The 13,010-nt window shown below is 41.7% G+C and overlaps 2 protein-coding genes across 3 annotated transcripts; one reads left to right on the top strand and one right to left on the bottom strand.

Moving 5' to 3' along the window:
- The first annotated feature begins 473 nt into the window (after nt 1-473).
- Nucleotides 474-3,489, top strand: LOC116196256 (pentatricopeptide repeat-containing protein At5g03800). The gene has a single exon (XM_031525893.1). It carries the CDS (start codon nt 657-659, stop codon nt 3,327-3,329), a length of 2,673 nt encoding a protein of 890 aa, XP_031381753.1. The 5' UTR covers nt 474-656; the 3' UTR covers nt 3,330-3,489.
- A 324-nt stretch (nt 3,490-3,813) lies between these two features.
- Nucleotides 3,814-7,514, bottom strand: LOC116196257 (probable galactinol--sucrose galactosyltransferase 6). 2 transcript variants are annotated; one of them, XM_031525894.1, is made up of 7 exons: nt 7,257-7,514; nt 7,086-7,144; nt 5,801-6,901; nt 5,426-5,676; nt 5,046-5,255; nt 4,811-4,945; nt 3,814-4,699 (listed from the first exon to the last, which is right to left on the bottom strand). In XM_031525894.1, the coding sequence occupies exons 1-7, from the start codon at nt 7,435-7,437 to the stop codon at nt 4,012-4,014; spliced, it is 2,625 nt and encodes an 874-aa protein (XP_031381754.1). In that variant the 5' UTR covers nt 7,438-7,514; the 3' UTR covers nt 3,814-4,011. The 2 variants fall into 2 exon arrangements, with proteins under 2 accessions (XP_031381754.1, XP_031381755.1); XM_031525895.1 differs by having other exon boundaries at nt 7,086-7,131; nt 7,257-7,434.
- Between the last annotated feature and the right edge of the window lie 5,496 nt (nt 7,515-13,010).

The following is a 13,010-nucleotide window of genomic DNA, read 5'->3' on the forward strand; positions in this document are numbered from 1 at the left end:
TCACTATTCTATATAAATACATAAGGTCGACTACAATGTAATAAATCGAGGTAGAATAATAAATCTCTTACTAATTCATGGATTAATATATTAACTAAAAATGAATTATTAATGTATATTATATTGCAAACTAATAGTGGCATCTATGAAAATGAAGAATATATTAATTTAAACCACTTATTGTTACTTTAATAGAAAATAAATCTATATAAATATATAAATTTGACTGCAATATAATAAATAGGAGTAGAATATTAAATCTCTCACTAATTCATAGATTAGTACATTAAATAAAAATGAATAATTAATATATATCATTACAATTAATAGTAGCAAGTATAAAAATGAAGAATATATTAATTTGAATCACTTATTGTTACTTTAATCGTAAAAGTAAATTCATAATTTTTAGGAAATTAAGAATATATATATAATTTTATTGTTACTTTCTTGTATTGCACGGGGCCTCAAAATCTAGTTAGTAATACTGTTCAGTTATGAGCTTATTATGCTCATCGTCTTTCGTCCAAAGGCAAAACGACAATGCCGGTTAGACTATAACATGAACGGTCAGCTTGTAAAATACGGAGAGCGCGGCAACCTCCGATTGCCGAAACGGAGGTTGTGATTTATGTTGGCGCCCGTTGGTATAATTTATGGCCGCCTTTATTCACTCCGTCGCCGCCGCAAGTTCCCCCCTCTCTCCTCAGCTTCACCGCCCCTTCTCTCTCCACCCTCCCAATCCCCTCTCCGTCTCGCACCCTAAACCCCACCTTCGTACCTCTGCCGTCTCCGCCCAATTTCTCCTCCCTCCGCCGCTTAATTCACCGCCTCCACCGCTTTTCTCCGCGGACTACTCCTCCCCTCCACCCGAGCCGTTCCTTTCTCCCCTCGACGGATGCCTTCAGCTCCTCCGCCTCTCCGTCCGCTACTCCGACGTCGAGCTCGCAAGGGCCTTACACTGCCTCATCCTCAAACTCGACGCCGACACTCATCTCTTCAACGCTCTAATCTCGTCATACCTCAAGCTCGGGCTTGTCCCCGATGCCTGCAGGGTGTTCAGGGCCCTCGCGCACCCCAATGTGGTCTCCTACACGGCACTCATCTCCGGCCTCGCCAAGTCCGGCAGAGAGCTCGAGGCTGTGAGCCTCTTCTTCAGGATGCGCAGCTCAGGTATTGAGCCTAACGAGTACAGCTTCGTCGGAATTTTGACTGCTTGTATGCGAATTCTCGAGCCAGAGCTTGGTTGCCAGATTCACGCCCTGGTGGTCAAGTCGGGATTTTTGGATGGGCTGTTTGTGGCGAATGCCCTCATGGCTTTGTACTGTAAGTGTGGGCAGCCAGACACTGTAATCCAGCTGTTCGATGAAATGCCTGTGCGAGACATTTCCTCGTGGAATGTTGTCATATCGAGCTCGGTGAAGGAACATATGCATAGAAGAGCAATGGAGTTGTTCCGGGAGATGCAATGGATTGACAATTTTGAGGTAGATCATTTTACGCTCTCGACCCTTTTGGCTTCGTGTACAGATAGTTTTGATTTGTGGAGAGGAAGAGAAATTCACGCCTATGCTATTAGGACTGGACTTGAGGGAAGCTTGAGCATTAGCAATGCCCTTATTGCCTTCTATAGTAAATGCGGAAGTATAGAAGACATTGAGGCAGTATATGATAGGATGGCGATAAGGGATGTTATCACGTTGACATCAATGATCACAGGGTTTATGGAGTTCGGGTCGGTTTCTTTGGCCATGGAAGTGTTCTGTAAGATGCCTGAGAAGAATTCCATTTCCTATGCAGCAGTTTTAATGGGCCTATGTCAAAACAGTGAGGCAGGTAAAGTGCTCAATTTCTTCATCAGGATGGTGGAACGAGGTTTGGAGTTAACCGAACAAGCCTTGAGCAGTGTCCTTAAAGCTTGTGGGTTGCTTACAGACGACAAAATTAGCAGACAGATTCAGGGTTTCATTACAAAGTTTGGTCTCAAGGAAAATCCTCATATTGAAGCGGTCCTGCTCGATATGTGCATGAGGTGTGGAAGAATGGAAGATGCAGAGAAGATGTTTAGTCATTGGTCATATGAGGAAGATAGCTCCGTTGTCTATACTTCAATGATATGTGGGCACGCTCGAAATGGAAACCCCGATAAGGCAATATCTCTTCTTTGCCGTGGTCATTCGGAAGGAAAGCTAGAGATAGACGAGGTTGCATCTGCTTCTGCGCTGGGGGTGTGTGGGACCCTAGGTTTCAGTCATATGGGAGAACAAATCCACTGCCACGCTGTTAAATCGGGAATCCTTTCGGATCTGGAGGTGTCAAATGGGTTGGTGAGTATGTATTCCAAATGTTGGAACTTGGAGGAATCGTTTCAGGTCTTCAGCGAAATGCCAACACGTGATATAACTTCATGGAACTGCTTGCTGTCTGCTCATATTCTTCACAGGCAGGGAGACGAGGCTCTCTTTGTGTGGTCAGAATTGCACAATTCAGGCATAAATCCTGACGAAATTACATTCCTTCTGGTTATTTCAGCTTATCGGTATACCAAGACGTGCTTAGTTGATGAATGTCAACAGTTGTTCATGTCCATGAGGAAACAGTACATTATAGAACCTTCAGTAGAGCACTACGAGTCTTTGGTAGGAGTTCTGAGCTTCTGGGGTTACATTGAAGCTGCGGAGAAAATTGTGTTGAATATGCCCTTCAAGCCCCAACCTCGGATTTGGCGGGCTCTGCTCGATGGGTGTAGGATCCACTCTGATGCAGCACGTGGTAAACGGGTTGTAAAGCAGTTACTCTCAATGGACCCGCAGGATCCTTCCTCATACGTGCTCATCTCGAACCTCTACTCTGCATCAGGAAGATGGCATTGTTCTGAAACAGTTAGGGAGGAAATGAGAGAGAGAGGGTTCCGGAAGCACCCAGCTCGAAGTTGGGTCATCCATGAGAACAAAATCATTCCCTTCTACACTAGGGACAGGTCTCATCCCCAGTCAAAAGACATACACAGTGGGCTCGAGATTTTAATCCTCGAATGCCTAAAATCTGGGTATGAGCCGGACACAAGCTTTGCTCTTCAGGAAGTGGAAGAGCACCAGAAGAAGTTTTTCCTATTCTACCACAGCGCGAAGCTTGCTGCTGCATTCGGGCTTCTGATGACTAGGCCCGGAAAGCCTGTAAAGATTGTGAAGAACATACTTCTCTGTGGGGACTGCCATTCTTTCCTGAAACACGCTTCAGCCATTGTGAATAGGGAAATACTGTTGAGGGACTCATCGGGGTTTCACCAATTCGTGAACGGGAAGTGCTCGTGCAGAGATCACTGGTAATGATCGTGCTGCTCCTTCGCAAGATTCTGTAATATATGACGTATGAATTTGTGCATGAAAATTTTCCTTTTTCCCTTCAAAAGAATTACATAACATATACCCTAGGAAAGTGATTGTTCCTTTGATCTTCGGTTGGTATTCATTCTATAATTTGGCTGCAGCGGTGGTAGAACGACTGCGTGTCAGAATTTATTAGTGTACAAGGTATAACATGGCATCCAAAGACTTGAGATGGACACACCATCGGGGAATTGGAAAACTAGTTCTTTATCGAGGAAAAGAAATCAGAATAACCAACTCGACCGTAAGCACAAGATCAAGGCAAACATCGTCTCCAAAAGAGGCAATCTGGGAGGTGTTTCCATCCCTTCCCTTTATCAAGACCACGAAAACAGTAATACATCTGCTTTGTTTTCGCTCTAATGTTTGCATCGGTGCAGTAACTATATGCTAAAATCTTTCTAAGAGAAATCTGGGTCAGAGATTGACTTAACCATTGTCGCTGATTATTGCACGACCCACACGGGATGACCATACATACTGGTTGTGATCCCATCTATTTAATGGTTAGATTTACTCGGGCAGACATGCATAGAATCGTCCATTAAAATGGGTGGTGAAAAGAGACTAAAAAACATGTGAGCCTGAGTTTAATTATATCGAGCATCAATTTAGCTCTCACTCACAACTCAACCTCAATGAGGTGAACTCTCTGGCTACCCTCGGGCAAATGAGCCAACTCCAAAGTCACCAGACCGGATGATGAATCATACCCAAACTCCACCTCTTTCGAGCCCAGAAGGCACCTTATCGGCTTAGCCGAAGAGTAGGCCCCAAACCTTCCGCAGCCCTTGACCTCGACGTGAACAACTCCTACCAGCTCATTGCTGCGATTCTCCACTCTCTTCACTCCCGGACCTGTCCCTTCATCGCCATCCTCCAACTCGGATAACTTGGCCCCTCCTTTGACTTCGTACTTCAGCCCTTCGATGGCCCCGCCTGAGTTGAACATGTCAATCAGCCCGATCGGGGCAAAGCTGAACCCAGGGGCCAAGACCTTCACAGGAGTGACCGTGAAGATGTCGTGCTCGAGGACCTTCAGGGACACGGGCATTGAGACGTTGAAAGGCAGGATGATGAGTCGACCGCTCCTCTGGCAGTAGACAGCGCAATCACCGGTCCACTCAGCAGAGTCCGTGGAGGCCTCACTGATCAGGTGGACATCCCGGCCTCGGATGTAGCCCGTGATGGACTCGGACACGGTTGCGTGGAATGTGTTCTTCTTCTCTACAAGGTTATATGCTGCTCCTTGGCAGTTGTAGACTCCTAGGACTCCTGTGTACTTGTTCATGTTCCATATCTTCAGCAGGCTGTACCGAACATTAAGGTCTCTGAGTTAATTCAATTTCCTTCACTGAAATAATGTAAACTATTAAACGCAAATCCATAAAGAGTAGAATACTAAAATCCTGAATGCCAACCTAACACCATCTCGGGCCGGGTCACAGAACAGGCAGTCACAGGTAGGCCGGCCTGGCAAGCAGGCTCGGAGCACCGACCCATCGGGCAGCACCAGCTTCTTGAGGAGCTCAAAGTTGTGCTTCCCCGGCTCATCACTGTCCAAAAACACAAGAATAATTCCTTTTAGCCATTTGTTTAAAATCACACAGATTAGACATGGAATCATCACCCGAGTCTGCAGATATTACTCCTTACCTGACATAGACAGGCCCACCGCTAATTGCTCGGGCTGAAGCATGGTATTCTGCAGCAGGGTGGACAGAATGGAACATGTCCCAGTCGGGCTGCATGATTTCACCCAAGAAGATACTGTTGTATGCCACTGCTGCGATGTGGATAGTGTGCGAGACAGGGTCCCTTGGGAAGAAATCATCGGACGCTCTCATCACCGCAGTCTGCTTGGAGCTGTTTGGCGACGGTGTGAAAATAATTTGCATTACAATGATATATCAAAGATGTAAAATTAGAATATCTAAAAGTACTTAGTAAAGCTGGGACGACATCGGAATTTTATGCTATTGAACATATCAAATGCATGTACAATCAGCCATTTCTACCAGAAGTAAGAGAGGTACCAGTAGAGCGCATCAGTGTTATGGCTCATGCAGGCAATGCAGCCATTGTCAGGGAAATTCTGGGCCACAGAAGCGTCCAGTGCCTGATGGTACTGACGGGTCAGCTCGACCCGACCGCCCAACCCTCCACCAAGAGTCTCCAGGATGCACTGCTCGTCCACCTTCACCCCGTCGATTCCCGTGCTTGCCAAGTAGCTGTGCAGCTCGTTATAGAACCTGTATACCTCCTTCGGGTTCATCAGCCCCAGACCCTGCAGTAACAATCGTAATTTCAGACTAGCAAGCACGAATAGACAAATAAACGCGGTTGTCGAAGGAAAAGTAAAACAAAACTTTTTTCCTCGAAAACAGAAAACGGAAACAAAGAATCCTTACCTGCACAGCCAGCGGATCGTTCTTCAAGGCGGGCTCGTACTCGATCACACCCTTCGACAGCATCGGGTACTTCATCAATGAACCATACTGCCCAGGACGTACCCCGCCCCAGTACCCGGTGATTGCATGCCAAACATACACGTACTTCAGCCCGTACTTCTCCTTTGCAATATTGACGATACTCTTAATCCCTGTTGTGGGATCATCCTTATTCTGGAACTTTGCATTCTCCTTGATCCCTGTCAGCCTGAGCAGCGGCTTCTCTTCCCCCGGGTCGCCACCCACAGACTGCCATCCATCATCAATTATCACGAACTTTGGCGCAGTCCCACCGGCTGCTAAGCTGGCAAGGCCAGCCTCGACCCCTTCGTGGGTCACATCCTGATAGAACGCGTCCCAAGTGCACCATCCAAAGTAGTCAACAATGCTGGGAAGCTTCTTCTCGTGCCGCAGGCGGAATGTCTTCAGATGGAGCTTGACAGCCCTGATCGCGTTGTGTATTGCTGCGAATGGATCGGTCCCAGCGTGGATGAAGACCGAGTGTGTGAACGACGACGCTTTGGTGTAGCAGTCACCGCTCTCGAGGCAGAGCTCAAGCTCGTCTCTTTCATTCCCTTGCAAGCATGCCCTGAACGAGCCCTCGATCAGGGGAAGGAAGACTGTGTACACGATCTGGTTCTCCTCATTCCCACTGTCCGATTCCAGGCGGGACCCGTCCTTGGTCTCGAACAACAGGAACTGGGTCTCGAAGGGGATCTCGCTCCCCTTGTCGCCCATCTTCTGGGCCATCCACCAGAGCTTGAATCGGAAACATGCCATGAACCGGACATCCTGGAGGGTCCCAAGGGGGACAACGTGGTGGCAGTTCTCCTCATCAAAGACCGCCCCGAGGAAGACACCCTCCACTGGACCAGAGTCAGAACCCGAGTTCTGGATCACATTGTCCGGTACCCCTGTCAAGATGATCCTGTCCTTCACGATCAGCTTACGGTCTGCAATCCGAACTGCCGGCTTGATCGTCATAATATCTCCCTTTTCTCTTTCTCCTCCTGCGTTGCCTTCTTTGTTTGCCTTCTCAAGAGGGGGACGTACCTCCCTCCCCTGCATTCAAACCATGACCCACCAGTCACATCGACTATGATCGAGTCGAACCACCCAGAGCTTATTCTCAGGACTATGTAATGGGCAAAATCAGGAAATGTTGATTGTTCTACTTCATCAATGAATATATGATCAAAGCAAATCAATTTATGTTCAAGCTGATGAGGTCGAGAAGGCGCCGTACCTTGAAATCCGAAACCGAGGAGAACGCTCGCTTAGAACAAGAAAGCCTGCAATTAGAACATGAACCGAACCGAAGAGACCTCGTGAGAACACCTCTAAGACATCAAGAAATCACCACATCTCGCCAAAGATCCCGACAAAATGAAGATCAGAAAGACGAGATATAGTATACCAGAACGAGAAGATGGCTTCTGAGCTGCTCTTGGGATGTTGAGAGAGTAAGCCAATGTAGAGGACAGTGATGAGAAGAAAACAGCGGGAGGTGTCGTACATATACCCAGAGATCTGGAGCTGTAGCCCAATCGCGACACCATTGTTAAAGCCTCTTTCATCTCCAGCTCTGACCTCCCCATCTGTAGGCAGCAAAAATATCTTTCCCTGACCGTCGGTCTTCCGACGGCGGAAGCTCCCGCCACGTCGGATCCACGTCCACCCAATCCAGAAGCACCTTGCACGGCTCACGGTCCGGCTGATCTGGGCCCACGCATGAATATTTTGACGTTTAGCCCTTCACCGGATGGCCACTCCGTGCACCCGGGCGCATGGACCCTCGAGGCAAACGTTCGTGGGGTGATCGGTCCCTCTCAACCTCCACGCACGGTGGCGCATGCACCTCGGTCTACAGAATGCTTGCCGGAGCCACCAGCATTGGACAGCGACCGCGTGGGGCGCTGTTGAGATCTGCCCACGTGGCGCCAGCTCCTTATGAGCATCCGACGGTTCAAATCTCCCTGTCTTTCGTGCTTGCCGATTAGACAAGAAATCGCCTAATTTCATCACGTGTAAAACACATACTAGTATACTCTTGCCGGCGCTTTGCACGGATCCTTGCCCTTTTGTTTTGTTTTTTTTTTTTGGCTATAATTATTTTCTTGTAGTTGAATTTTAAAAATATTTTGTAAGAGTGATTGCTCCTGTTAGTATATTATACTATACATTAATGAATTTTTATTGACGCTGATTACAATTTTTATATTTATGTTTATATACTGCATACATTAATTAATGCAAAGAAAAGAAAGGTCGGTCAATCAGGCTCCTCAAAATACCGAAAGGCTAATGCGACATATTTTTGTAAAATGAACATCTCATTGCTTGTTATCGGTGAGTTTACTTTAATAATCTACAAACAGATGGATGTCGGGATTAGAACTCACATATGTAGTGATGGCCTGGCCATTTTCTCTGGCCAAAAAGGAGAATATATTCAAGAGGAAATCTATGACTGACCAAGGTAATGGAAGGAATTCTTATAAATTAATAAATGGAAAGGATAAAAAAAAAAGAAGAAAAAAGAGTCGGAGAAAATAGCCGAAAGACATAGGAATATATCATACCGCATGCGTAACTCATTCGTCCACCAGGCATGTGATGCATCTGGGATTGGTCTATCATACTTATGGTTTAATATACAAGTATCTTACGTGCAAACAAATTATTTGTATGTTTCAATCAAATTAATCGACTTGCTTTTTGCATAATTTACTTGCATTATAAGTAATTTACTTGGAAATTTTCAAGTAAATACTTGCATGTACCGTACATGCATTTTAGGTTAATATATTTTAGAATTTTCAAATACATCTTACATTTATATCTTATAATATTATTTATGAGAAAATTTCATTTTGTAACTCCCGCCATTTTTCCTATAATTAAATTTTATTATATACATAAAAAGTCTCTTCTGTCGAAAAAAATAAACTATTAAATTCTCTCTTATTTTCTGTTATCTCAAAAACCTCCTCCATTATCTCCTCTATTATTTATTTTTTAGAAATAGAAAATTTCATAAGGATTAAAAATTTGAGATAATTCTTCAAAATAAGAATAGCATCAGATCTGAGAGAGCATGTGAAAGAGAGTTAATAGATAGTATGTAAAAACATTTTGGGGGGATATTGGCATGTGATATATCTGTACTTTGTTTGGGGGAAATCTTCGCCTATATATTAATCAATCTGTACCTTTTTTGTTGTCATAAAATACTAATTACAAACGCTACCGGACTTCTATGTCGAGGCTCTTCTCTCTCTCTCTCTGTTTTTTTTTTTGGTGCTTACCCAAAAAAAAAATCATTAAAAAAAAGAAGAAGAATGAATTTAGAATTAGAATAAGGACATACGCCCATTCCCTTTTCTTGGGCCTTTGCTGGTTCGTGTTTCATTTGGGGGTCTTAGCCCTGCAAGTCCTTTGCACTCGGTGTCTTACTCCCATTCGGTCTATTGTTGGTCTCTTAGACCGATTCTTTTAAATTTGAGGTTCTCTTTTCGTTTCTGTGTATATTGCACAGTATATATGTGTGCAATATATGAATCGACTAGTGGGTAGGGTACTGATTATTGGGCGAAACCTTGGCCTGCTAGTTTTGAAATCATAGTTTTGCCCGGACTTGGATATCGGTTCAAAAACTGATTAATTCCCTGGGTGGATAGTGCCCTCTACACTTGGAGGAAGAATAGATGTCTTACCGGCCTAGTAAAAGCGTACAGTGGTGACTCCAAACCCATCACGGGTCCCAAAACCCACGGACTAACTCTCAAGTCGATATCACCTATCGACAATCCATTTCATTTATTGAAGTATCTTTCATTTAATTTCTCATCACTTTAGATTATTGCATTCCATTTATTCCCACCCATTTAATTTTTTGCAAACTCAAGTACTTTGGTATAACCAGCGTTTGCTTCCCGTTTTCGTTTGATAGGAGTAAAATAATTTCATATTCACTGGCACATTCTCGTCGAGACTCTTTTGTCTTTGACACACACATGCACCATGTGACGTATTTTGTGAATTTTTATTCCATCGTCTCTAGGTAATATCAATATGCATGCCAAAATTTGATTAGGCAAGTACATAACCACAATGCATGTATTTGTCTATCCGAATATATTATTGGGCTGCGGAAGTAAGTGACTGATGAGATCCGAGGTAGGTTAGACAAGAATGATGGGTTTGTTGGTGTGCGTTTGGGGTGCGAGCACCGGGACGGCTCAGGGTACTCCCCGTTGAGGGAGTTAAAGGAAGAAAATTTAGATAGCTAGTAGGGAGAAAATATAAAGGAAGTGAAATAGAACATCAATCGTGGCCTGGCTTTTCAAGTGAAAAAATTGAAATGTCAGATATGAGATTTTCATTTCATAACTCTTAAATTATCGTTGCCTGACTTTTCAAGTGAAAATTTTTCATTTGATAATTCTTAACTTATCGTTACATGACGTTTAAAGTGAAAAGCCTAATAAATTTATAAAAAGAATCTGTACCTATTGACTAGTTAAATGAATTTGGTCAGTTTTTGAATGTTTTGGTTCAATAAATTTTAGATGCTTCGTCTGTATTATTCGTATTTAGGGACATAATTTAAATTATTTTCAAAAAATTAAAAATTCTCTTAATTACTTAAAAGATTTTCGCCAAATATAAAATATTTTTTTGAAATTCAATGTATCACTTGTCACACAAGAAAAATTATATTCTACAGTATTTTCTTTCTACTCTTATTTCTCTCTACACCTTATCTTAACATACTTTCTCAAGATCATTATGCTCCTAAATATTTTAAGCTTAATTTTTTCGATTACAAGGGATTGTCGACTGGTACAATGAAATGAAAATTTTAAACATATCCAATAAAGGGGCGCGAATCGTCTCACCTAAATATCGAACTTGAGACCTCTTGGTCACAAGCAATGACGTGCACTACTGCGCTATATCTTCTTTGATACATTTTAAATGGTATCTATTTCTCTTATAATTTTTTATTCATACCGTGTGTACATTATATATATTTCTATAATATGATTTTTTTAATGTTTTATTGATTCTCATGCTATTCAACTTAATTTTTCATATCATTGCAATTTTATTTTTCTTAATTTTGTTGAATTTCCTTTCTTTTGTTTTTTCCAGTAACTTTTCCTTTCATAACAAATTATATATATTTCAGAGTACTATCTTTTTATATGATTCGATTGTTACAGTTAAATCTTTCGTTCCTATATTAATTCCACTTATTGTCTGTTTTAAACGCAAATGAAAATTATAAACAATACCATGCAATATGTGGAAGCTCCATTTTGATAATTCTCAATTTAAATTTTATTGGTTTGTTGGTTTGTTGGTTTGTTGGTTTGTTTATTATTCATTCCTAAAAAGTTGTAACATTTAATATTATATTAAACATGCAAATAAACATTGAAAGTTTTAAATTGAAAGATTTTATAAATTACGGATGTATTAAAAATTCTATGAAAATAATTAAAAAGTTATACAAATTAAATAAATCATCATACTCGTGCACCATGCAGGCTTATACCAAGTTATAATATATAAGAGCCGAGAAGTGAGTTGTGGTTGTGCTAGGTAAGCTAAATCATAAACCACCTAACTCCATGTTCATTGATTGTTTGATTTCTGTTAATTAAATGAATTTTTCTTGTGTTAAAATTGTCTCATATTTTACGCATTTTGGATGTATGTCCATATTAATATTACTTTCATGTATTAATATATATTGATGAGTCTCTTTGAAAAATTGAAAGTCTTCTCGATAATTTATAAAATTCGTATTAAATTCCATATATTTTATAAAATCCAACGAATGCATTAAATATTTTATAAATAGATGACACATGAAATTCACTATATATATATATATCTTCTATTTGCTTTAGATTTTCCTACAACTTTATTCTTGCACGAATATTTCTCCAATGTTTGGAAGTTCAAGGATCCTTGCCTAAACTAGTTTGAACAAGGTCGGTCCATTAAGAAGTAAAACTCTTTCAATTGTAGATTTTCTCCAATTCCAAGTGACTAGAATCCAAAATCTTATTTTAGGATAAACTCTGAACCACTTGAACAATCTATACTAGTTTTTTAAGATTTTCTATTTTTATTTTGTTCTCACATAAGTCAAACTGTCGTATAAGGTAATTTGACTCTGGCCTTCGTCCCTCTACCTTGCTAAAGGTAAGGTAGGATCAGAATTCCGGGGAGCGTTTTTGATGATGATGATATTGTGGACCACGCCTACAACAACTACAATAATTAAAACATACATTGGACACTGTCGAATTTAATCTGTCGCGAAGCTTCTTGATCACGTGCATGTTTCCGATTAATAGAAGCAGACTGCCAATTTCGAAGAAAAGGAGGAAGACATACTTAGAATCAGGTCACTTTCTTCAACAGAATATTGCAGGCAAATGGAAAGAGATACATCAATAAAGGAATTGGGACAGCGAGTATCCACAAGCTCTGTTGCTCTATGAAAAGCTCATCTCAGGGATCGCATCATTAGTAGCTTAGATTGATTAGTGATCTAATTTTAGAATGAACACATAGTGGAGCTTCTCCGGGATTGCGCTGTATACCGGGCCATACAGCCGTTCGATCCCTTGATTCACTTCTCTCTATCATTTTCTTTCGTTTTTGTGCGATGCAATGGTGCAGGAGGTAGGGCACGTTTTCCTGCCAGTGTCGTGAAAGATTCATCCTATAGTCTGCACTAAGCATCCATGCTATATTGGGAAAGTCTACATTACTTCGAATCATCAATATATACTTCTATATATGGTCCTGATAATGAAGGTTAAGCCGGGTGATCTCAAACGGGAATTAATAATCTCAATTAATAGGTCAACAGCACATCATCATGTTCTCACCCAAAAAAAGAAGAAGAAAGAGAGAGAGAGAGAGAGAGGAAAAGAAACCTATTCTGCCGCAGGATCCTGAGAAAATGGATGGGAAAAAGTACAATTGGAACAACAAAAACCTCAACTTAATGAAATAGATCAAGGGAAATTATTATTCACAATTGTTTGATTAAACATAAACTCCGGTAATATGATGACATGCTGTGAAACTGTATAACAATTAATATGTATGACTACGTGACCAATGAAGGTTTGCTGTAATTGAC

The sequence above is a fragment of the Punica granatum genome, chromosome 2 (genome assembly GCF_007655135.1).
Source record: "Punica granatum isolate Tunisia-2019 chromosome 2, ASM765513v2, whole genome shotgun sequence".
Lineage (NCBI taxonomy): Eukaryota > Viridiplantae > Streptophyta > Magnoliopsida > Myrtales > Lythraceae > Punica > Punica granatum.